Source organism: Aythya ferina (genome assembly GCF_964211825.1).
Source record: "Aythya ferina genome assembly, chromosome: 5".
Classification (NCBI taxonomy): Eukaryota; Metazoa; Chordata; class Aves; order Anseriformes; family Anatidae; genus Aythya; species Aythya ferina.
In genome coordinates, this window is record NC_140301.1 from 36,827,467 (window position 1) to 36,852,012 (window position 24,546).

A 24,546-nucleotide genomic window follows, 5' to 3' on the forward strand; every position below is an offset into this window, starting at 1 on the left:
TGGCATCTTCTCTCTGTATACTGTATAGACCTTACAGCTGGGACAACGAAACTCTCAGACTTTAACACAACCCCAGAACTCGCCAGGAACAAACCAGGAAAAGAGGCAGAACTCCTGGCTCTGTTGCATCCTACAAGGTGATGCTGCCTTACCCACCACAGCCAGGAGAGAGATGTTTATCTGCAGCTCTCACTTCCTCACTGTTGTCGCTCCCAGTGTGAGGCTTTCCGATGCATACCCTGGGTCAGGGGGAAATGAAGCAGACTTGGCACTGCTGTTGGAGGCCTGCCACAGAGCATCTATCCATCAGTGTCACCACGCAGAACGCAGGGCTGTTAATATTTGTTTACATCCTGAGAGGAAGAGAGTGTCCTCACCCCTCCGGTCAGGCCAGATGTAATTTCAGGGAACGGAAAGGCCTTGCAAGCACTGTATTGGCCAGAACACACACGGGGTATGTGAGAGGGAGGGAATCCCAGGGTGATGACAGGACACACTAAATGTAATTTAAATCCGATCTTGCCTCTCAAGGGCTATTTACATTTTTCCAAGTTCTGCTTGTTCCATGGCTTTCCTTACTTGAAGTAGATGGCAAACAAAGAGGGATGTAAATGGAACTGCTCGACACCGTTGATTTAGCAGGGAGAACTAGGGAGGTTTATTCCTGTTCCTCTTTAGAGGCACCAGAGCTAAAGAGCTGCTCTGGTGCCTGGCACTCCACAGCTGGAGAGAGGCAGCTGAGGGGGAAGGCTGCAGGCGGCCACAGTCCCCATCTCCAGCCTGCCTCCAGAGGCCACCCGAGCTGTCTGCATGGCCTGGGGGCATGTGTGTAGACGTGAAGCGAGTGACACCACCGGCCCTGGCCATGCCCTGCCCTGACAGTTGGTACCACAGCACTGCTGGGGACGACAGCGGGTCCCACCAGATGCTCACAGTCAAATTGCAGCATCCCAGCACCTGACTTGGTAAGAATGATTTCAGTGGCTTCAGTGTCTTACCCAAATGTTTTCTCTTTGTGCTTTCTAATGGGATGGGGCCCTTCGCACTCTCACTATAGGAACTTGTTATCAGCACTGTCTGTATTATTTTGTAGCCAAAGTGTCTGCTTATGACAAGAAATGGAAAAGCATATGACAAATGAAGAACTGTGTGTACTCTGACCATGAGTTGACCTAAGAAACAAATGGACTGCATTCTACCAAGCACATTGCTGAAATCCTTTCCAAAATAGCTTGGTAAACTTGATTGCCCTTCTCTTATTCACAATTAATATAATCATAGCAGTTGATAAAGAAAGCCTATTTACAGGCTTTGCAGAGCTTCACTTGCAGCTGGCTGGGCTCCACATGTTGGTATTTTTTTTCAATCCACCAGCAGAATGTTAGGAAAACATCCACCCAGCCGCCGATCGTGGGAAAATGCTCTTCGAACGAGGCAGGGCTGTAACCTCTAAGCAGGGTCTGGATCTGGATATTTGAACTTTGGCCCATCTTGGCTGAGGATCCCAGGCATGCTGCCTGCAACACCTTCTGCCGTAGAGTAATTAAATCCTGTAACGCAAACATGTTGGAACATCAGAGGACGTTGGAACAGATTCCCTGCAATCACGGTAACCCATGTGTACCTGTGAGTTACATGATGAGATCCTTGATTGTCAGAATGAAATACTAGTAGTTCAAGGATGCAAGAGGCTCAGGAGAAAACCAGTCTGGTGATTTCCTCCTGATTTTATTAGAAAAGTGCATGTGTTAGAGCACCGAATCAGCCTGTTGAGCAAAGAGAAGGAATACAGAAGTTGTGCTTTGTGTGCCTCACACTCAGGACACTGATGAACGCTGATGTGCTCACTATTTTTGCTAGAGCTGAGCTAGAGGTGGAACTTCCTCTCTTAATCAGTTCACTTGGTTGTCTGCCATGCTGATCTGGTTTAAATGAATAACTTCCATATTTTTCTGAGTGTTGTACATGGTCTTTTCTGTTAGTGGGTACTCCTGCTGGAAGAAATTAAATTATTGAAAAATTGCACTATTAAATGAATTGAAAAATAAATTCAGATATTCCTTGATATTTGACTTAATTCATCAGAGCAAAGCTAACTATTGGTTGCCAATGAGTGAACTCTGAACACAGGGGTTTTGAGCCAGAAGTGACTAATTTTTAGTCAACTTCATTATGCAGTGCCAGGCTGCAGTGATTCCCAGGTACATGCAGTGACACCCCTCTGTCCCATGACAGAGGATGACGTGAGCTCAAGAACTGGGAAGAAGCAAAAGCCCTGTGGTGTCGGTGGGCACAATGTTATCAGTGAGAGGCACAGCTGCTGCACAGGAGGCTGCTGCTAGCCTACATTTGCTGGGATCACCTTGAAGGTTGGCTGTGCTTTTTATCCACAAAAAGTGTGTGCTCCAGGTGTGAGAAGCTGGGAAGTGCTGTCAGAGAGACGTCCTAGCTCTCTCTAGGACCAGGGCAACTGAGTCAGTGCTGTGTTTGGGATAATTCATCCTGAAGAAATGCAGGTAATGGTGTTCTACAGCTTACAGTACCCAAGTTTTTATATCTGCCTGATACTGCATCCGCTCATTCATAATTTGACTGCGGCAGTGGATTTGATTGGATTTGATGCACAGACAAAAGTTTCTGATGCTTCCAGTTGTGAGAAAACTGTCTTAGAAATACCAAGTTCATTCTAGGTATAGGATTTACACCAGGTTAATTTATTTTTCCCAACCCTACTTTAAAAGTTAAGTGGGGTGTTGTGATGCCTAAGCCCTTTTCAGAGTGCTCACATCCTGTCAGGATGAGTAATACCTCAAAATCCTGCATCATGCTTTTCAATTTTAACTTTAATTTTAATTCTGTTTTAATTTTTAAACATCACTGATGCCCAGCAAAACAAAGGAAAAATATGATAGCAAAGATTATCAGTTACTGATGGTAGAGCTAAACATGATTACTTTGTCACCTTTTCATCTTTAATGATTAGCCATCTTGTGGTAGGTTAGAATAAGGAATAAACAGTTATTTCCAAGCTGTGCACAAATTAGCTTTTTGAACCCGGGAAAGTGAGTTAGTTTTATCCAGTATGTTTTCTTTCCCAATAAATGAGGATAACAGGTTCAAAAAATAAACATGAAATATCTGCCAAATCTGCCTTTACTTACTATCAATACGTGGCATCTTAGAAGGATGTGCCACAATGTGCTTAGTGTATTACATACACTGGGAGAATCAGAAGAGGGGTAATACCTTTTCCTATACTGCTTGATTTACATGTTAAGTTTTCACTCACTGAAAGCAAACTAGACTGATCGGCAGTCATTTTAGTGGTTTAATTTGTTTAATTGGTCTTGAAACTCCAAAGTATGAAGTTTCAATGGCATTGAAACAGGTAAGGTACTGTCCCTTGCCACAAACTAGTTCCTCCAGGCAGAACATCATTTTCTTGCTGTTTCATGACATTGCTTCCTCCTAGATGTGGTCTTTTCTGATCCAACCAACACAAATTTCATGTCTGTTTGCTCTCTTTTTCCAGCTTCTGGCCATCCTCACTGCTTCTTCTGTCACCTAGAGCTTGGCTCTGACCGGGAAGTGCCTTCCAGTTTTATCCGCTACGTAGATGTGGAATTCGACATGCCCACCACTTCTGCGTCCAAAGCCACGGTTCGGTCCATCTCTGTTGAGGACAAGACTGATGTGAGAAAGTGGGTCAACTATTCAGCACACTACAGTTACAAGGTAAAATTGAGTATTTGGCAATCACCATGGTTACTTTGCGTACTTCATTGTCTTGAAAAGTGTGGGCAGACAAATGAAATACCATAGGCAGATGAGGTGGGGATTTGGTACAAGTCAGGCTCTGTGCAGTTGCTACCCACGTGCAGCCTACTGATTCATGGCAGATAGGCAGTGGATTATCCCTCTGTGAAGGTGGACTAAACTTGGTTACAGTTGCTTTGTGAAAGAGCATGCAGACAGTCAGTTCCTGGGGAGCAGCTGGTCAGCCAGGAGTGTGAACAAGGAGTTTTGCTGCTCTTTGTAGTAGCTGCAGTGGGAGTGCTAAAGTGGGAGTACTACAGCAGACAAAAGGATCACGTTATTTCTGTGCTTAAATATTGCTTTTTCCTGCCTGCCCTAAGGAGATGAGCAGATGGGAAAATGCACGATGTATATACATGCCAAGAATCTCAGTATGCCAAATCTGCATGGTAGCTGATCACTCAGCAGAGAAATTGGCATTCTACCTGCCTTTTTTAAGAGCAATGATGAGAGATAGTGAAAAAAATCTCAGGGCAAATATTTCTGATGTTAAATGCAATTTCATTTTTAGTAGTCACTTAAATTCCCTGGAGATGACATTTGATCTTCCTAAGTAAGTATCCCTTCTAAGAATTAAACATTGTGTTATCCCTGAATTTTCAGAGGTATTGAAATTTAGAACACATAAGTAGATGTGCGTTTTGCAAATGAATTTCTTTGCTTTCATCAAACACTTTTCATCGATCTTCGCAGAGTTTAAAACTGAGGCTGGTCTTCTGCTGTCACTTTGAAAGCCACTTAATCTTCTGCAGATTTGGTTCTGGGTTTGGATTCGAAGTACAGCTGGGGATGGTGATGAATATAAAATCACGTGAGACCAATTCTCTTCATGATATTGTCTCTTCTGGAAATGATGTCACGACACTATTGAATCATAAAACTGTCTGGATTCGACTTAAAACCATTATAGTAAATCAAATCCAGCTTTCCCTCCCCATTCTATTTCTCTTACAGGCCTCTCAGTTTACCAAGAGTTTCTTCACCTAAGCATTGACCGCTAAGAAAGATTTTTCAATCTTTCGTTTTTTTTTTTTTTTCTCATTACCGGTGTTCTCCCTCTTTTTCCTCTGACAGGTAGAAATCGAGCAGAAAAAAAGCCTGAATGAGGATCTGAAGGGAGAAGATACTGCAAATCTCAACGAATGTGCCACACAGTGAAGGAAGATCAGTTTTCAAGTCCCAAGAGGGATGGTCAAATTAACAGACTCGGAAGAAAGGACTTGCAGGTTTTTTGTATTTTTCTTTTAAAGGTATGGAGTATTGCTTTTAAAATAATGCTCTGAAGAGTATTGTTTTTCTTCTTGATGATCTGTACTTTGAGAAGAAGCTCACCAGTGCTTTGTTTGGAGTGGACCCATGGGCTTTTGCTGGAACTATTTAAGTATATATCACCAATACTGTTGGTGTATTGACAGAGTGAGTTATTTCTCTTCTATGCTGCTTGGCTCAGTCATCAGCAGATTCACTTCCTTCTGAACAGCCAAAAAAACAACAGGGAATATCAAGTGAAAAATGATACAAAATCTAATTTCTGAAGTGGTCAACAGAATGAAAATCCTGAGCATCATTCTGGAGAATCAACAAACTGCCTTTTACACATGGTAAATGTCAGGCCGACGAACTACAGACAGTACAGCTAATCGTGTAGCTGTTCTTCTATTCACCCTTTCCTGCCTTGTTCTCTGAACTATGTTGTTGTTGTGCACATTTTTTGTGGGGTCTGGACAAGCTACAAGATAGCTTCTGCATTTTCTTTAAATTTTCATGTGTTAGTCTGGGCTGTTCTGTTATCTTGACTGAACATGGTTACAGCTGCTAGTAACAGGGAATGTGTGTTATAGTAGAGATGATACAGAAGGGACTTTGCTAAAATTAGATCATTCCTGCCTAGAAAGATTTAAGGGAAACATATTGTGGTTTTGTTTTGTTTTGTTTTCTTCTGTTTAGTTTTATGTTTTCGTGAAAGGGTAAGGTGGATGGTTATTGAAAATGTCAGAGTGCTATTACTTTAACAATGTTGTTTGCCTTCCCAGTACTCCTTGGAAGTCTGCCCTTGCTTGCAGCACAATATTGCTTTCATGTTCTATCTTTAACTGACAATGTAAGTAATTTTTGTGCAGCTATCTTTACAGAATCCCCATTAAGTGAGACACAAAATCTTTTTTTTTTTTTAATGAGATGTTTAGATCTCCAACTAGCTGAAACTAGCAGCAAGTTTTAAACCTTCTTTCTAACTAAAAATGCAGAAGGCAAAAATCACTTATTCATATATATATTTTCAGAAAAAAAAATCAGATAAGAGTGTTTTAAACACCTATTTTTTGTAGTTGTTTCCATGGCTTGCATAATATTTTGTCTCAAAGTAGTTTAAATGTGAAGAAAAAAAAGTAATTTATTAAAACATTTATCTTTTGAAAGATTACTACTGACTTTAACGTCACAAATTTGGAAAGTCTTAGCAAAGTAATTTAAAATCATAATGAATTCAAAAGCATTTTTAATAAATGTATAGGTTTATTTTATTTTACATTTCATATTAAAGAAAATTAATATTCACCCCTGGTTTACTACTTTCACTGTGATTCCTATAAAAATCACTGCAGTGCTAAAGTCCCAAATAAAACATAAGATTAGCTATATGAGTCTATAACTGGTAGTGGTAGAATTTAAAACAAATTATAGGGAATTCCTAAATGCCTTTTTGTATGCACCTGAAGTTCAGGCCTAGATCAACCTACTGATAAATATTTAGACAGCCATGTTGCTGCACAACCTCTGGCAAAGGTACACTGCTGTAAATACATAAAGTCTCGGTCCTTCTAGGGTTTCTTCATAAGCATATAATCTTACTGAAGCCCAGAGACCTCCTCTGAGCACACCATCTACTACTAAGTATTTGCAACGTCTTTTTATAAATTGAAAATGATATTAACTTTTATGAAGCATTTTGAGATCCATGGATGAAAATAATTGATAAAGTGCTAAGAATTATTTATTAAATAATAATGTATAAAGGTTGTGAAATATCTGACAGCACAGAGCTGAATTCATGACTGATTCTCAGCTCTGCAACCACTAGCTGTGATGAGTTTCATGGCAACTCCACTCTACAAAATTCACTCTACATTTCAAAGACATTCAAAGAACTTCTGGGTATATTTCCTGGTTTTCACTGCTGCTCCTAGTGTACATTTTCTGAAAAGGACTGGCAAGAAACCTAACAAGGTAAAACTGAATGTGTTCTGAGATGTTGCTGAGTAAGTGTGAGATGTTTTGTGAACGAACCAGTTATGATCTGCAGACAGAGTATAAGAATCCTTTGCCTTTTTTCCCCCAGATCCTGAAAACACAAATAATTAATAGCAAATAAGCAAAATTATGTTGTACTCCTTAATGAATGGGGAAAAAAAATCAAAGGAATATATTTTTCCATCTCTGTTGAATTCCAAACTATTCAATCTCTATCATACTCCAACCACGGACTATTTCTGCCCCAACAGTTGAAGGATTAACATACTGGAGTTCTGTGGATTTACTCCATTTCTCTTCTTCATCACTGATTCTTTCTTTTGTCAGTTCAAGGTTAAGGAATTAAGGTAAGAGTATGGGCCTGACTCTAATTTCTCTTACGTAGTGAGTTCTATGACAAAGGCATCTCTCCCAAGCCTAATGGGGTTACGCAGACAAAACTGGAAGATTGTATAGTAAAAAGCTATATTAATTCATTTTGATCTCTGGATCATATCTTTGTGATGTTCCTGCCACTGAATTTTCAAGAGCATGAATTTTTGAGGTATGAATACCACAGCCAGAGTTTCCAAAGATCTTACTTCCTATCAAGGCACTAGTGTAAGCAGTTGGATTTTTTCAAAAGAGCACTAACAACCAAAATCTTTAGAAAATGTAACATTGATACCACCAAGTGTCACCACTCAAAGCTTTTTGCCATCCAGCCCAATTATGAGAGTTGAGCATTTGAACACTAAGCTCCTAAATGCCCTTGTTGAGGCTTCCACTGTTCTTGCTTGATTAAACAGTGCCAGTTCTTTGGTGTTAGATACTGCCACTGTACGAACTTCATGTATATGAACTGCATGCTCTTCATGCACAGCAGTAATTTGGACAGACTGCTGTTGGAGGTGAGAGGAAAGGAACTTTTGTCAGTTTTAGAGTAGCAGAACTGGTTTAGATGGTTTAGATACAAGATAGGCCTGTAGTGGGGGTGATTTATTTTTATTTATTGTTTAATCTTGGGGAAGAATCTTTTTAAATATTTTCCATTTAACACTCCTTTTGATACAGATATAATCGCTGTCTTTGGTTTATTTGAAAGCTTTGTAGTATTCAAACACTCCATGCGGGAAATGTGCCTTCAAGGTAAGCATACATTTACTCCCTGAAGCTTATTCCCACTTTGAACCTTCCTTCTATATCTCATTACAATTTTGATTCACTTTGTACTCTGGTAAGACTTGAGGTATTGCAGGGAATTTTGCCTAGAAAAATAAACTGAAATGGTCTTTGATCACAAGGGGTAAAGATGAACATCATCTCCAGGCAGCTGAGCTTATTTTAGTGAACTCTTTTTGCATTTATTAACTATGGATACTCTGCTAGCAAAGGAAAATGGGTAAATTTGAGATATTACAAGTTACAGAAATAATTGTAACTGACTGATATTTTTATCCTTTCAAGTATTTTATTTAGACTCAAATTTAGTCATCCTATGAAGGAGACAGATTTTAGGTTCTTCATTGTAGCAGCATCATAAGAAACATCACAGAAATAGTTTACCTTTTCTGGTGGGTTGCTGGCTGACATATTGGCATGACATCCAAGACCTGTTGGTCTACCTGTCCAAATGACTTAGTAGCTGCTAAAACTCCCTCTTGGTCATTCGACTCCCAGGACTGAGAACAATTTCATGCATATGAGCTTGAAAGCAATAAGAAAAGGTGTACATGTACAAAGTTCAGCCTGGGGGTAATTATTCTGTCTGTTGCTTGCATGAAACTCTCAGTAATTTCTTTGGCTCTTGAATGAGCACAAAATAATCAAGGCCCTGACAGGTGACCTCTGTTCCAGAGGTTGAAAAATTCCTGTCTGTGACTCTTAGCAGCCCTTTCTGTAGCTGTACTCATCTCCAGAACTGGTCTGTGCAGAACACAGATCACTTACAGTACTTACCCCCCTTCTGCCAAGAAGTTAACCCTACTTCATGTGTTGGCTGAGATACAACAGCTACATGTAATACAATTCTGAGATCACAGAATTTTCTGCGATAACAGGTGTTGTTGTTCCTAGACTTCTTGTTTTGTTCAGCCATCCACCCATCCATCCATCCACCCACCCATCCGTCCTACCCTCCCTCCCTCCCACTCTCTCTCCCTCCCTCTCTCCCTCTACTTGCAGTTCATTCTTTGCACTATTGACATTGATTGGTTTGATTATTTTGTAATATGTTACTACCTTTTTTTTTTTTTTTTTTTGTAAAATAAGGAAGTCTATACACTGGCTGACTTTGTAGAATTGGTTTGTTTTTTCTTTTTATTTTATGAGTTGAAATGGGATGTAATGTTTTGTTTGAACTATGGGAAAACTTAAATAAATGTTAAGATGAAACAGCATATCCACATTTTCAATACGAAATTGAAGTTCTATGTAGTTTGTGCTGTATAGCCTGATAACTCAGTACCAGTCCTCTTAAATTCAGAGGAGGAAGTGTTTTGAATGGTATAAGGAAGGACGTCAATTAGAAGTAACGGGATTGTTTACAGAAATTATATTATTTCATCTGATCACCCAGACTAAAAGATAAACTGCAAACAAAAGGAAGCAGGCCTAGAGCATGACAACAAACATGTAACAACAACATGACAACAAACTTATAACACAAACCATGCAATATAGCAGAGAATCCAACACTTTGAACGTAGCTGTCCTAAAAACAGCTAGAGAATTGGAGCTTCTGCTCAGTGCTCATCTTAAGCTTCTGCTCTCTAACTGCTAAAGCCATGAGTCGAAGGGCAATGTCTTCTTGTGATCAGAATATCTTTTTGCAAAGCAAGAATAAGGTCTAAATACCTCTGGTATGACCTTTTGTGTTCTTTCAAATTTGAATAAGCCATATATCATTTCATACATTTTTCCACTTCTCTGAACATCACTTTCTCAAAAGCACTCCCTGAATCAGACTGAAGAGCTGGGCAGTCTCATTGACCAAAGAAAATCAGACGCCCATCATAAGGGCTGCTCAGATTATTGCTCTGAGCCCAATATGTTCTCCATAGTGTATGCCTCAGTACAACTCATGGTTAGTAAGTCCATCATTTTAGGTGATCCTGCTTGGCAGGGAGCTTGGACTAGATGATCTTCAGAGGTCCCTTCCAACCTCAACCATTCTGTGATTCTGCGATTTTACAACATAAGAAAATGGAGGCACACAATGAAAGATTCCTCATGCTCATTATTCAAGAGTAAATCAACCAGAAGAAAGAAGAAAGTTAAATGGGAAAGTTCAGGAACTGTTCGTAATAGCAGTTTATTTACTATTATTCAGATATTCAGTGACATTTGGAAGGGGTAGTATCAAATTGGGAGGGTAGGATTAGACTAACTGTCATAGCTTCATAATATAAAAAATGGATAAATAAAAGGGGAGAGAAAAAAAAAAAAAGTTTGAAACCATGCAGCTCAAAGTTCCTTGGCAGTAATGCAGTCCTTCAAGGCAAGCCAAAATATGGCCCTACAAGAGATGGAGACCTCAGAGTGCCAGCGCAAAGCGTACCTAAACAAAAGACATCACTGGAGTGAGATAGGGCAATTTGGAGGGAAAAAGCACCAGAGCTTTCTTTCAGCTGCTCTTAGTTGCCATGACTGCCCTTAGCATCTAACTCAAATATGTTGTCCATTTATGAGTAGGACAAAACCTGCTGAAGGTTAGCTGAGGTAAAGCAAAAGATAAAGAAGCAGCCCATTGTTTCGCATCCAGAAGCCTGCTGCAGCTTAAGTGCAGTTCTGTGTCACAGCAGATGTGCCTGAAACACAAAGCTCACAAGTATCAGAAAAAAAAACTCATGTCCACAGGATTAGAAGCCTAACAGAAGCCTGCCACCAAAAAATAATAACAATATATATTTTTTTATTAAAAAAAAAAAAAAAAGTAGATGCAATCATATGGAATCATATTCAAACACTGAATATGGATGATGTATTTTTCAATCCTGACTGATGGAGAGGGGTGACTGTAGCAGAGCCTGCAGCCATGTTGGGATGCAAGGGTTGGGGCAGGCTGGTCCTGCTCTGGTCCAGGACCCTGCTCCCAGCTGCTACTGCCCCAGGTGCTGCAGATAAACTGGGAGCAACCAATGTAGCCTAAGGTGTTTCTGAAGACAGAGGATGAATACAGTGTGAATACAGCTGAAAGTAATTTCCAAATGGGAGAGCCTCTTTTGTAGAGGTTTGCTGTATGCAGAACAAAAAAACAAAGATGTACTTCTTTGTGTGGAAGCTGAGAAACTTGTTAGGGTACAGTCAGTTCAGCAGTTGTATTAGTACAGATAGTACTTAGATGGAAAGGGGATAAGCTGGGAAAACTGCATGTCAGCTCCCAAATGCAGGCAGAGCTGTCGGGGAGTTCTGTCTTTTGGTCAAGAGAAACAAAAGCAAAATTGCGGCCAGTTTTCAACCAAGAGATGAATAGAGAGAGACAGCTTCCTCTGTCTCCACCTCCGTCTGAATCAAAATCTTGTCTGAACTGCATCAGTGTGCAGGATTATTTTTTTTTCTCCACAGGCTGTTCTCTCCACCCTTTGCACAGGAGGAAGAAACGTCCCTGGCAGACAGGAGGTGACATTTGGTGTGAGAGGAGCAACCAGTGGAGTGTGGGTGGCAAAACAGGGTGCATTGAAGTTGCAACCTCAACAGACAGAAACATGCAGCGATACCTCACACAGTCCAGTGATGAGTCAGGAACTACCAAAAAAAATGTGACTTGAGGAGTCATGGTTTGCAAACACCGCTATTGGGAACAAAGGGAAAAAACAGTCCACAAATAAATAAATAAATTAATTAATTAATTAAAAAAAAATAGACTGGGAGGCTTGTGAATAAATGTAATTGGGTTTGGAACTGAGCCACAATGTCAAAATCAGTTGTCGAATTGCATCATGACAGAGAATCAGAAACACATGGGGTGCTGAAACCATGATCGGGCTGTGGCCCAGCAGGCGGTGGGGTTGAGGTGTGTGTCCTGCCTACAGCCGTGGCCTGCAGTTCTGAAGGGTGAGGGGGCCGGTGACCGGGCCTGCCGCCCAGGCCCTGAGGGACTGTTGCTCTCTGCTGGTCACTGCGGGTGCCGGCCTGCTGCCCCAACTGCTGGCCAGCCACCGAGGGAGCCTCAGTGAAGAGCGATTCTCACTGGATTTCAGAGTTTGGCCCTTTGTGAGACATGGCAAATCAGTCGGGCCCAGGTTTTCAAAATGGGGCATAAGTACCTCAGTCTGCTTTGTGCTTAGCTTAGAAAAGGCCAACAGAGAGATTTTTCAGTGGTGCTGACAGCTCTTTTCACCAGAGCAGTCCTTGCCTGTCAGCCCAGGCATGCGCAGTCAGGCTGGGCATTAAAAGCACAGACTGCAGCAGCCATCGCCAGCAGCCTGAGCAGTATGGGCTTCAAAAGCTGGGGCCTGCAACTGTTCTGGAAAATGGATAGTGAGAATCAGCCCTACTGAAAGACTGAGCTTAAATTTATGTTCATAAGGCACTTTAAATATCTCCAACTAAAAAAAGGGCATCTTGTGAAAGGATAACTATTACTACTGTCTATTTAACACCAAAGTTATACGTGTGTGTTGTATAGGCACATAGCTAGTTGTATAGCACAGAGGTGCCTTGTGTGGTGGAAGGGCCAGCAGTGCCATGTTTTTATTTTCCCAGCACTCTTTAGGAAGACAGACGCCCTTCCCTGATGCATACCAGTAGGATTAGGTCCAAACCTGGGCAGCCAAGCTCAGTGATCCCATCAGCAAACCCCCAGCAGCTGCTGCCTCAGCCTGGAATTACCAGGATTCCCAGGAGCTCTTATAAATTTGTATGAAAGATTCATAAGTACAGCTACAGCTCAGCTCCTGTGCATGCCTCAAACTGCCTCTGCCTTGACACAACTAAATAGCCAAAGCCAACCTGGATTTTCAAGCCAAGCATTTTCCTGCATTCTCCCTCCCGAGGAGTCTCATCTGCTGTTGTATTGACAATAAACATTGTGCATTATAAACTTGCTCAATGGTTAGGGCCCTATGTTGGTGATAAGCAAATGGCTCCCCTTTTCTCCTTGTCTGAGGCTACCTGGAGGGAAGGACAAGCAGCTCTCCTCCTGCCAGAGGTGGAGTCAGTTCAAGACAGAACAAGAGCGAGGGAAGACTTTGAGGGCTCAGAGTGCTGGCTGGGTTTGTCAAACCTTGACTGCAGTTTCTGCAGCTGTTGAGTAAATTATGGAAATAGTCCTTGAAGCAGGAACTAGAATCCAGACCTGCCCTCTGCCTTCAGACATATCTTTCTCTGCTGAGCTCGCTGAACCTGGAAGTCTTTCTGCACATTCGAAGTACTTGGGGTAAGTAATGGCACCGTTTGAGGACAGTACCTTAACTGTTCACTGAGGTGCAAAGGAAATACAAGTGTTTAAATACATCCTTCTGCTGTATTTTCTAAGAAGTAATTTGTTATACAAAGTCTTCTACTTAAAGTACAATGGTCTTTCTGTATTAGAGCCTGGCAATAATACAACCATATGCCTTTGAAATAAATGCCTTATAGCATGGGGGCTGTTTTTCTTCACAGCACCCACACGAAAATTGGTTTCAGCTTGTCATAAAGTAATTTCTTAGCTATTTTTTAGGTTTAATTAAAAGATGTACTAGTCACCAATTTTCAGTTTACATTGATCATTTGGCAAATTGGGCATTATGAAACTACTTTTATAGAAGTCACAGACAACAATCATTGCTCTCAAAGAGAGTGCTATTGAAAAATTTTAGCAAAAAGAGGGAAATTTTGAAAACATTTCTCTGACTTGTTTGTTTGTTTGTTTTCTGCTGGAGTTAGTATACTAGCATAGGAGTTCTCCTGCCTCCCTCTTGTGGCTACGTTTTTATTCTCAACTTGGAAAAGGAACAATTGCAGTGCAGCCACAGAGTTCATGATAGTTACCCTTCTGATACAAGCCTACTGCTTTATTTTGCTAGAAAAGCCCCACTCTGTTGGGAATATCCCAAACAAAATTTTTCTGCCTAAGGGAGAGATTCTTTTTCACTTTCATGTGGAAACAACTGAACACGTTTGATAAAATCAGTGGTAATTCATGCTGGTTGCATTTTGTAATTGATTCTGGATGTTCAGATTCAAGTTAGCCAAATATACGAGCTCCACCTAGGAGCTAAGATGGTATATTTGAGGTGATGTAATGTTTTCAGACTGTGCTGGAAAGTCTAGACAATAACTTTGGAGTCAACTGCTTTGATGCAATGAACCTGCAAAAACACATGGCCTATACGTTTTAGGATATCACTTTGTCCTTCCCAATCACCTTCCATTTAAGAATTGCATAGCCCTTTCCAAACATTAAGAAATTAAGCCCACAAGAACTAAATGAAATAAAAGACTGTACCTCTCAGATGATAAGAAAGCTATGATAGCATTAAATAGCTACCTTGGAATGAGAGGGCCCCAACTGAACACAAATCTAATGCCCTTCCATTGTTTCCTTAATCCACAAGAACATCTTCTCCCTTCAAGGTCCTTAGCAGATTTACACCACATGTGGTGTTATTTACCTTGAATGTCTCTGCTCTGTGCCCTAGTGTTCTTCATTCCTTAACAATTTGCACTGATACCAATACAGCACATTGCTTACTGAAACACTCATGAGGTTTGTTTCTTGAAAGCCATAGCTGGAAACTGGGCAAGAGGGACCTGGATACTTGTAGAGAGTAGAAAGAGAATGAGCTGCACAGTTTAAAGCCCACTGCTGTGTTTCTTGCTTTGTTAGGCCTAAAAGAAAGTGAGCCTGCAGTTCTGCACCATTACTTGGTCACATCCTCCAGCTTCATCTCCAGTTTCATCAGTGAAAGGGACTCGCTTTGACCACTCACATGTTTATGTAGCTACCCGGGTGATATGGATAGAGATATTAATTATCATGTTGGCTTTGAATGTACTCATCTGCTTCACGTTAAATGATACCCATCAGCACCTCCTTGGCTGCCAGCCAGTAAAAACATTCATGGGAGCTGAGCCCAGCCCCATGCAGGCTGCCAGGGGCTGCCTGCAGCAACAGCTACAACTTCTTGGGAAAAATCATTCCTGGTGCCTACAGACCAGGAATCCCATACAGCTGCTGTTGGCCCTTTGCTCTGTAACCATTAATACTGCATCTGGACAGTTCGCTTGGAAGAACAAATTCAGTCAGACTCAGGCACAATCGCGTCTCTGTTGGATCAGCCGGAGCATACCACACTGTGTGTGGGATGGCAAGCACCATGTCAGCTGGCTCCCCAGGCTGCAGTGTGTCTGGGTGTTCACTCACCTGCCTGGCAAGAAGATGGGTGTGTTGTGTCAGGGGGGCATTTTGGGGGGGCAGCCTCGTGGTGCTGACATGAGCCAGCCCCACAGAAACCCCAGGCAAAGCTTGAAGCAGTTGCGAGACCCCTACTGCATCCTTCCCATGTGTCTACAAGGTGTTATTTCCCAGATATTACATTATTTCCCAAATATCACACCATCTGTGCCTCAAACCTTCTGGAATGTCTTTAGTGAGCCATACTGAGTTGCAGCATGGATCAGAGCATGGTTTCAATCCTTCTAGCACAAATACAGCTGCCTGAAAACTCTACACTGGAAGCATTGTTTTCTGCTCATTGTGTGCTCTGCCCATACCATAAAACAGCAAGCAAAATTGCAGGTATAGTGGCTGTGATGGAATGCGTCACTGCAAATGTTAGAGAAATGTTAGAAAATAGAGACATAGACATGCTGGCTGCTAATTTGCCTAGAGTCTGTCTCTGGGAAAAATGAGATGGCTGATGACAGTAGGTCATATTGTGAATATAGGAAGATTTGTAGTGGAGGATGATGCTTAAGATGGAAAAACAATCTTTCATCTAAAGCAGCAAGGCACGGAGTAGGAACAAGCAGCTAAGGGAAAATATGAGCTCAGATTTCTAAGGGAAGCTTCATATTTTTTTACGTTTGCAGCTGTCAAAATTTTCATATGCCCAAGACTTACAGGTTACACACCATTTACCATGAAGACTCAAGCGGAAAGGAACTCTGGAAATGGGTCACAGGTTGGAAGTGGCAATAAATAGGCCTAGGGCCCTCTAGCTCCATTACAAGATGAGTTGGGCTGGCTCCTTCCTGCTGTTTTCCTTTCTCTCAAAGGCAGGGTCCCTGACTGCCCATCAGTCCTCACACTAGTACAGCTTTGCCATTTGGATAATTAGCCCCAGCATGGGAACTGCACATTAATGGCTTGTAAGCCACAGGATGGCCACAACTGAGTTCATGCTCACTGTTCCTCACTAGGAAGCCTGGACACAGCCAAAATCGAGCTGAACTTGTTTCCTACAAATTTCCATCTTGTCCTGTGGAAAAACAAAACCAAAAACAATACAAAAACAAACAAACAAACAAAAAAAAAAAACCACACAACTCATCTAGGAAAAAAATCAAATAAAAATAAAAATGTGTCTTGCCTGCCTGATGCCCTGGGGGCTGGGTCCCGGAGGGGATGTAGATCACCTCTGAATGGGCTGTGAAGTGTAGGGCACACCCATGTTTGTCCATGAAAGCTGTAGCCTGCTTGCCCTTAAAGCAGCTCTGAGTGATCCTCAGCAAGCCAGAGGCTTGCGTGATTTGCAAGGCCACTCACCTGGTCGCAGAGGAACAGATATATTACCTGGGAGGCAGTGAGCATCCAAGGGAGAGCAAACCTGCCCTGCACAAATACATTTTCAGTTTATGGACACATGAACATGGGACGAACTAGTGGGTAGAAGACACCATAGCACATCACCACGTAGCAGTGGCTGCCCGTGTGCAGCCTCTCACCTGCAGCAGTGTGACAAGCCCAGGCTGCACACACATGCGCCCAAACAAAACACGGGGCTAGCAGCTACACAGAGCAGCGCCCTGCCATAGTTACAAGCTGCGTGTTTGTATTCTGGCATACTCTGCGGTGATTACTTTGTCATAAGTCACCACACGGAGTCCGAGGTATGTAAGGCTCGCGAAATGACTCTATAGATCACTCAGTGCAAATTTTTCACTATGAATCTTTCGCTCTCCAGCGCCTGCATAAATCAGGAATAACTTCGCTGAAGTGAATTCAATTTTGCTGTGGACCTTTGCACACAAGAGCTGGAATATACGGCAGTAATCAGTGAAAACATTTATCAGCATGCTGGGTAACGCTTTGCTTTAGAGTCAGTAATGCAGGATGCTGCGTGCAGGGAGAATCCAATCGCTGTTTGAAGTGCATGGTTTTTGTTACCTGAGTTCTTTGTTTCCGGGCTTCGTGGCTCAGAGCCAGCAAAATTTTGGCTGTTGTCAGAACCTCATCACAACTGAGTAGCTGTGATTCACAACAGTCGCAGTCTGAGTGATTAATTTTACTGCTTAAAAAGCACTTAAGCAAGGTAGTACTGACAGAATGTGTAACTTGAAGGCAGTCCTTTAGCTTGTGCCTTTGCAGAGATGCTGTAACCTTCAGAATTTTAGGGGCTTTTTTAGCTATATAAGAGTCAGTGCTCAGCATTCGAATTATGATTCATTTATTCTGTAGAAACCTAAGCAGTAGACAAACATATATACACATGCAAAAACAAAGGTGGTCTCTGCCCTAGGACCAGCAATCTTCCTATTACAAACATTACAACTTGCCTACAGCAAGTGGGGTGGGCATTTCAGCACAGGACAATTCTTCTTCAATGAAAGGAGTTCTGAAGGCTTTTCTACATGACAAAGCATTTGGCAACAATGATGTTTTGAAGCATTTCCTCTCCTGGTCACTTATTTCTACTCACGTCAGCTCTTGCAGTTGCATTAACGTGTCTTTTGTGGGGTTACCCTATGAACCAGATCAGGAAACCTAACCAGGTTAAAAATTAGCCACAGGGGAAAAAAAAAGAAAAAAAAAAAAAAAAAAAAAAAAAAAAGCAGCAAGGAACTGGCACAGCTGCAAAAGCAAACCATAGTCACACAGGGACAAAATAAGCAAAGGTTGGCATGGGAAGGTGGTATGAATGCCCCAAATCCATACTATCACTGATTGTTTTGGGGTTGTGAGAATAACAGGGTTAACATCTCAATTATATTTTGCCTTTACAAACTTTGTATAGCTTTGTCAACCAGCGATGTGAAAGAAACTCTCTCTGATATACAACTCTATGGCACCAGAAACCTCTGGTGAAGTGTAAATAAATACTCTACGGGCAACAGCTTGGAAAAAAGCTTGTTGCCTCCTCCAGCTGTAACTGATCGTGCCACTAGAAACAGCTGCTATAAAGGCCGTGGGGCAGGTGTGCGACTTTTGAGTGGGGTGGGTTGAGGGAGGTTAAAGAAAGCCAATACTCAAAGTAAAGGAGGAAAGAGCAGTCCTAGAAAATAAGCAGTTCTACAAAATCTGATACGTAGTTTGTACTAAAACAGAGAGGATGTAGTGATTCTGCTTTGGGGAAATTGTAATGTTGAAAAGAGAGGGTTGGTGGCAAGTTTAGAAGAAACTCTTTGCATTGGCCTCTGGATTTGATGGTATTGTTCCTCAGTCTTTAAAGGCCTAAAAAGGCATAAAGAGATCTACAGGTACATGGGGACAGAAGGAATTAAAGCAACAAAGCTACTACAGTAGCTGGTCCTCTGTTAATATGAGCTTCAGTGAGGGTGCAACTGATGCCTCTTGCTTGGAGGAAGACAGCTTTCTAATGTTGGTAGGCAGCTGTATGGCATTGCACGCATAACTCAGTGCACGGTTCTCTTGTCCTGTTTAGACGTGTCTTAATGAACAAGGTGTATACAAGCTGTTTCCAAACAACTATACCTATTTGAATGGTAACAGTCTCAAACTCTATTAAAGCAAAATTCTCTGTACTTCCTACTTTTCTTGAGTAAGCACTTGGTGAAAGCAGGGCAAGCCTGAGACTCTTAACAGTTTAATCCTGGCAGAAAAGCTTAATGTGTTGTGAGCTCCTCACCAGGCCTTGCCTGAAGTAGCCCTTTGAGCTGTGAGCTCCCTGCCCTCTGAGAGGTCACTGGAGACAAACCCTGTTACTCTACAACAACAAGGTTTTGCTTGGTAAGGGCAGCTGATTTGTGCTTGTGTTGGACTCTGAAAACTGGTGTTGGTGTGCTTTGGTGAAGTGTGGTGCCGGGGTTCACATTTCAAAAGCAAGAGCAAATCTATCAAGAAAATTAGAGGTGTCTTAGAATGAGACTGACAGGACCTATTGCATTCAATTTCTGCCTTGCTTTTGGGGGGTGTAAATCTAGTACCGAAAGTAAAAGGGGGTGGGGGTGGGGCATAAGTTTACTGTCTCTTGTTTCCAGCTTCTAGGTTGTGTAGAATGGGCTGTTGGAAGGAAAGTGTCATTCAACAGATTTTACATCGCTTTTAATTAAACAATACTATACCTGAACACTGAATGAAACTACTGTTGCATAAACTCCATTATTTGTCAGCATCTTTTCCAACTCTAGAGCGCTGGTTGTATCATCACACAGAAAAAGCTTTTGTGTGATGTGTCTACCATTAATTTCTGACTGTACCCAAACTTTTGAGTTGTAGCTTAAAACACTTAGTATATTTCAGCTCTGAAGGAAGACTTCAATAAAAACTCGAGTTATAAACAAATTTACACTCTGGTACAGTGAGTTCTCTGTGCTTCTGTGTGTGATCTGAAATATTCTTACAGAGAAATTAGGGTGCTCTGATGATGATTGGGTCTGGGTTCCTCCAGGTGTATGAGATTAAGTGTATTCATTGCACGCTCTTGGGAGTCATTGCACGCTCTTGGGAGACACAACAGTATCTTCAGATGAACAAAAAAAAATACATTAAGAGTTTTTTTTTTTTTTTTTTTTTTAAAGATAAATTTATTCTATTTTGACTCAGCATCAAGATTTTGTGCTTCTCACTTTCAGATGAGTTCCGAGCTGGTGGTTTTCAGTGGAAATCACAGGTACTTAGCACCTTCCAGTTTCTAGACTCAAGTATGTCCTACCCACTTTTCAAATTATCAAATACTTATGTCAGTTCTCCTTTTGCAGAACATCATGAGCGATACATATGAAAAACAATATACTAGGACGTGCGAAGGACTTTAGAATGGAATTGCAATCAACCCAAAAGTCATAATAGACCCTGCTACCCAGCTTCCTTCTAACAACTTTTCTAAACGATCTAGCTCTCTTCTAGGCCACAAAGGAAATGAACTAAGAACACTGCCATAATCTACATAATCTATACCCTTTGTACTAATTTAGCAAGGTAATGTTTGAGTAGTACATCAATTTCTTCCTCTGCTGAGAAGCAAGCGACTCATCTTGTACCACCAAGACAGAATCATCCAGGGCACTGAAAGCAGACTGTGTACACCTCTATGTATGGTGTTGGCTATAAAATATAACTTGTATGTCTTTGTCACAAATGTTTTGGTAGAGAGAGAGATGCTTTTGCCTAGGATTGAGTGTGAACCTTATTTCCTCCAGCACACCAAGGATCAGCTTTTGATTTTGGATGTATTTTTTCCCACTACAGTACTCCCTCTTTGGAACTATTTGCTTGCAATGAAGGAGGGAGAGTACCCAAATATCACCACCTTTGCTTTGGGTAGAAAGTGCTACAATATGTATCACCATGCAGTTCAAGTCTAGGCAGCACAAGGCTAAAATGTCAACAGTAGAACTGGCATTACTGCCATATCTGGTGAAGCCACTGGGAGTTGGCAGGGGTAGAAATCTTAAACTTGTGGATTATCCTAGCTTTTTCCTTAATATGATCCATTACTGACTGGCAAACAAAGGATAAATACTGTTAACTGTAGTAGTAATGCTGTGTGTAATTCATGCTTACTGAGACTATCCAGACCATTAGTGTTCCTGCTGTAGTGTGTACATATACCCAAGTTTGTTAGGCTGAAATAACATAATGCTGAAGCCGAATCCACTGACATTAATACAGCAGGGCAGCTGAGGTGCTGGGGAAGCGGTGGGTGAGCAGGCTTCAGAAACCAGCTAACTTGCTCGCTCTCCCTCGGCTGCAACTAAATTGCAACTGAATTAGATGGACCATTGACTTGACTCAATAGGGCATTTCTCATGGGGCTTGATTTGTTTCTCAGCAACATCCTTTAGAGGAGCTTGGGGGTTACCGGTGCCCGCAGAGTAACTTGATACTGATGTCTGAGAAACTGTGAGGGGCTATGCCCCACAGGCCCGATGTTCCTGGGGGACAGTCTGCTGAACTGCAGAAAGGAGTTCAATACCCCACTGAGCTGTTACTGCTCACGTCCACATGCTGACTTTTGAATTACACAGCGAGCCACTCTGGAAACCAGTGGGGTTTCTGGTCTATCCAGGGAAGGGAACTGCATTTGTCCAGTGCTTCATCTTGAAAAGAGGAAGGGTGTGAATGGCAATCTGATTCATTCCTGGTGGTGTGCCAGTTGCTTCAGCAGCTAAAACTGTTTGTGAACTCTGCCTGTGAGTGCCCTTGCCAATTTCTTTGAGTTTTATGTGACTGTTTGTGCAATTATTTAAAGTGTAGAAAATGGAAGGCTGGACAATTTACAGGCCGAATTTGTAAACACTCTGAGAGATTGCTACCTTCTTATTGCTACATCAGGAGTGAAGTAATACTAGCACCTTATTCCCCCTGCTCATTCAATATACCTGAAGTCAGACTGTGAATTATGGCTGCTGAGATGGCAGACCCTCACCAGTCCTGCTGGTTGGGGTATGAGAGTGGAAATCTCCAGCAAAAATGTGGAATTGACAGCTGAGGATGGTAAAACTTTGTGGACTCTTTCCCATGTAACTTTTCTGCCAGAGCTCCAGCAGTACGCACCATAAACTGGATTTATCAGGCGGTCTGTTGTAATTAGTCAAGTCCCTATACAGTCAGCCCTTCAGAAGGGAGAGGGAGGTATTTGTTACCACAGAACTGAAGGATGTTGAAGGAGTGGAGGGAAACAAATTCCCTCCTGTCAAAGGATATGAAGACAGAAGTTTCTGTACTTGCTACTTGGGCTAGCTGATAGGTGGGACTTGAGGTTGAAGGCAGTGTGACAGGGCTGGCCTGTAGTGCAGTATTTGTGCTGAAGCAATGTAACGTGTGTTTGGTGAGTCAGAATTGAGTGCTGCTTCCCATTTATGCTCGAGCAGGGCTTTTACATGTGAATTAGTGGTGGAGGTCCAAGCTGGGTTCGGAAGTGCAAAGTTAACTGCAGGAGCAATGCTCATGGCTGAGGAAATTTTTGCTGCATTACACGGCTCTCACGTGTTGCCATGGAGAGTGGGGACAGGGAATGGAAAAGGAAGGCGGTAAGGAGGGGAAAATGGAAGTCGAGCCAACTGGCAGGGCTCTGACGACTCCTGCACCGCGGGGAGGTCCTGCGGCCGCCATTTCCGCCTCGGCAAGAGCCGGGCGCGCGCGCGCGGCCACTTCCGCCTCAGCGCGGCGGCGGCGGCGGCGGCGGCGGCGGGGCGGGCGGGCGGCTCACGTGACGCGGCGGCGCTCTCGCGCGCAGCTCTCGCGGTGCCGGGCCGGCCCCCCCCACCCCCCGCCCGCGGCCCCCTCTCGCCCTGTCGGCTCGCGCAGCGGCGGGGCTCTCGCTATATAAAGGGGCGCGGCGGGCAGAGCGGGCGGCTGGCGGCGGCGGCTGCAGCCCCCGGGGCCGGCGAACGAGGCCGGGCCAGGCCCGCGGGGCTCTCTGCAGGCGGGGGGGAGAGGCCGGGGGGGGGCACGGCAGCCGGGCGGGTTTATTGTTTTAGGGGCGACTTCCCCCCCCTACCCCCCCGCACCGCGGTTGGGGGCGTCCCGGGGGGCTCGGGACATGGCGAGCTCGACTAACACAAACCCCGTGGTAAGGACCGGGCCGGGGGGCGAGGGGGGCCCCTACCCCCGCGCTGCCTGCCCCCGGCCCCCTCCCCTGCCCCCGGCCCGGCGGCGGGAAGGGGGCGGCGGGGACGGGAGGAGGAGGAGGAGGAGGAGGAGGGGGGTGGCAGCGGGCAGCCCCCCGGGGCAGCCAACTTGTGGCGCCCGGCGCCGGGGAGGCGGAGAGCGGAGCCCGGGGGCGGCGGGAGCGGGGCCGGGGGGAGCCGGGGGGGAGCCGAGGGGGGCGCGGGGCGGCGGCGGCGGCGAGGCCGGGGTCCGGCGGGGAGGGGAAGGGCAGGAAGGGAAGGGAAGGGCCGGGGGGCGCCGCCGCCGCCGGAGGGAGCCGCCCGGGGAAGGGGCGAGCGGCGGGGGAAGCGCTGCCGCCGCTGGGAGCCCCCGGCCGGTGTCGGTGCGGCGGCGGCCCCGGCCCGCGCCCCGCTGGAGCCATTTTATGTTGCTTTATCCAAAGGAGACGATGGTTGAAAAGCACTTCTCCCAGCCCCGCGGGTCGGCGCGGCTCGGCCGGGCGCGAGCCCGGAACTTTTTCTGCAGCGAGCGAGGCAGTATTTATTTTACAAAGACAAACTCTTCCCCTCCTCCCCTCCCCGCTCCCTCCCGTGTCCCTTCTCGTGCTTTCTGCACCTTCGTGGGTGGCTTGCTGCTGTGCTTGCGCTCACACAGGTTCGCAATAAGCAGTCACACCAACCTGCGCGGCCACCGAGCCCCCCCAGCGCCGCTCTCCTCTCCCCCGCTGTCCGCCCCCCGGCCACGACCCCCGCCCCGAAACGCTGGCGGAGACAAACCCGGCGTCCCGGCTGCAGGCTCGGCCCCCTTGTTTGTGGCTCTCAGATCCATCATGGCTTCCCCCTGCCTTTCTGCCTGCCTGCTCCTTGTGTTCCTCCTCCCTGTGGCTGCCCTGTTTATATAGAGCTATTGCCGCTCTCTAATATAGACTCTGCTAGGATGGGAAGGTGCTTTCCAGCCCCACGTCACCGCCTCTCCATTTAAACACCACATCAGCCTTTAAATAGGGAGAGAGCCGCCGAGCGCGGGCTGGGAGGTGCATGCATCCGCGGCGGCGGCTGCCAGCCGGGCTTTTTGTCCCTCCGAGCCCGCCCGGCCCCTGCTCTCCCCGCACCGGGGCCGCTGCCTCGCCTCGCACAGCAGCCGGGCTCCGCGCTGCGCTCGCCTCCAGCCTCGCATGAAGAAGGCAGCCTCCAGCCTCTCCCGCCTTCCAAAAGCATTCACCTTTCTCTCCCCATTTTCTTTATTTTTTTCATTTTTTTTTCTTTTTTTTTTTTTTTTTTTTTTGGTCACTAGCATCCAGCTAGCCCAGAGTCGCATGTTAGCTGCACGGTCTTCCGCCGAGCTTTTTCGGCTGGATGAGGAAAGTAGAATTGAAATGGTTCTTCCCCGGTATGTCAAGGAGAGATGTGGTACTTATTGTGTGGCGCTTTGCCAACATCTGCCTACAGCTGTCGCACCAGAAGTATCATTAATATTAAAGTTTTGTCTGGGGGCTCTGGGCCGCAGATACTACTTAATGAGTTTTATGTGCTTCTGGTAACTAAAGATGATGGATGCACGCG

General features: G+C 44.2%; 2 protein-coding genes and 2 long non-coding RNA genes across 4 annotated transcripts in view; 2 read left to right on the forward strand and 2 right to left on the reverse strand.

Moving 5' to 3' along the window:
* The window catches only part of STON2 (stonin 2), a 75,209-nt gene extending 65,766 nt beyond the window's left edge, over positions 1-9,443 (forward strand). The window contains exons 6-7 of the mRNA XM_084522229.1: positions 3,533-3,735; positions 4,891-9,443. Of these exons, the coding sequence (XP_084378355.1) occupies positions 3,533-3,735; positions 4,891-4,974 (287 nt within the window). The 3' untranslated portion in view covers positions 4,975-9,443. The remainder of the gene's footprint in view (positions 1-3,532; positions 3,736-4,890) is intronic.
* LOC311438132 lies at positions 393-24,262 on the reverse strand. The gene is made up of 2 exons (XR_014693940.1): positions 23,761-24,262; positions 393-3,673 (listed from the first exon to the last, which is right to left on the reverse strand). It is a non-coding gene; the product is annotated as an uncharacterized lncRNA (long non-coding RNA).
* On the reverse strand, positions 8,919-16,717 carry LOC311438133. Its single transcript, XR_014693941.1, has 2 exons — positions 16,563-16,717; positions 8,919-16,451 (listed from the first exon to the last, which is right to left on the reverse strand). It is a non-coding gene; the product is annotated as an uncharacterized lncRNA (long non-coding RNA).
* GTF2A1 (general transcription factor IIA subunit 1) overlaps positions 22,609-24,546 on the forward strand; it is a 28,248-nt gene continuing 26,310 nt past the window's right edge. The window contains exon 1 of the mRNA XM_084522231.1: positions 22,609-22,946. Coding sequence (XP_084378357.1) covers positions 22,917-22,946 — 30 coding nt within the window. The 5' untranslated portion in view covers positions 22,609-22,916. The remainder of the gene's footprint in view (positions 22,947-24,546) is intronic.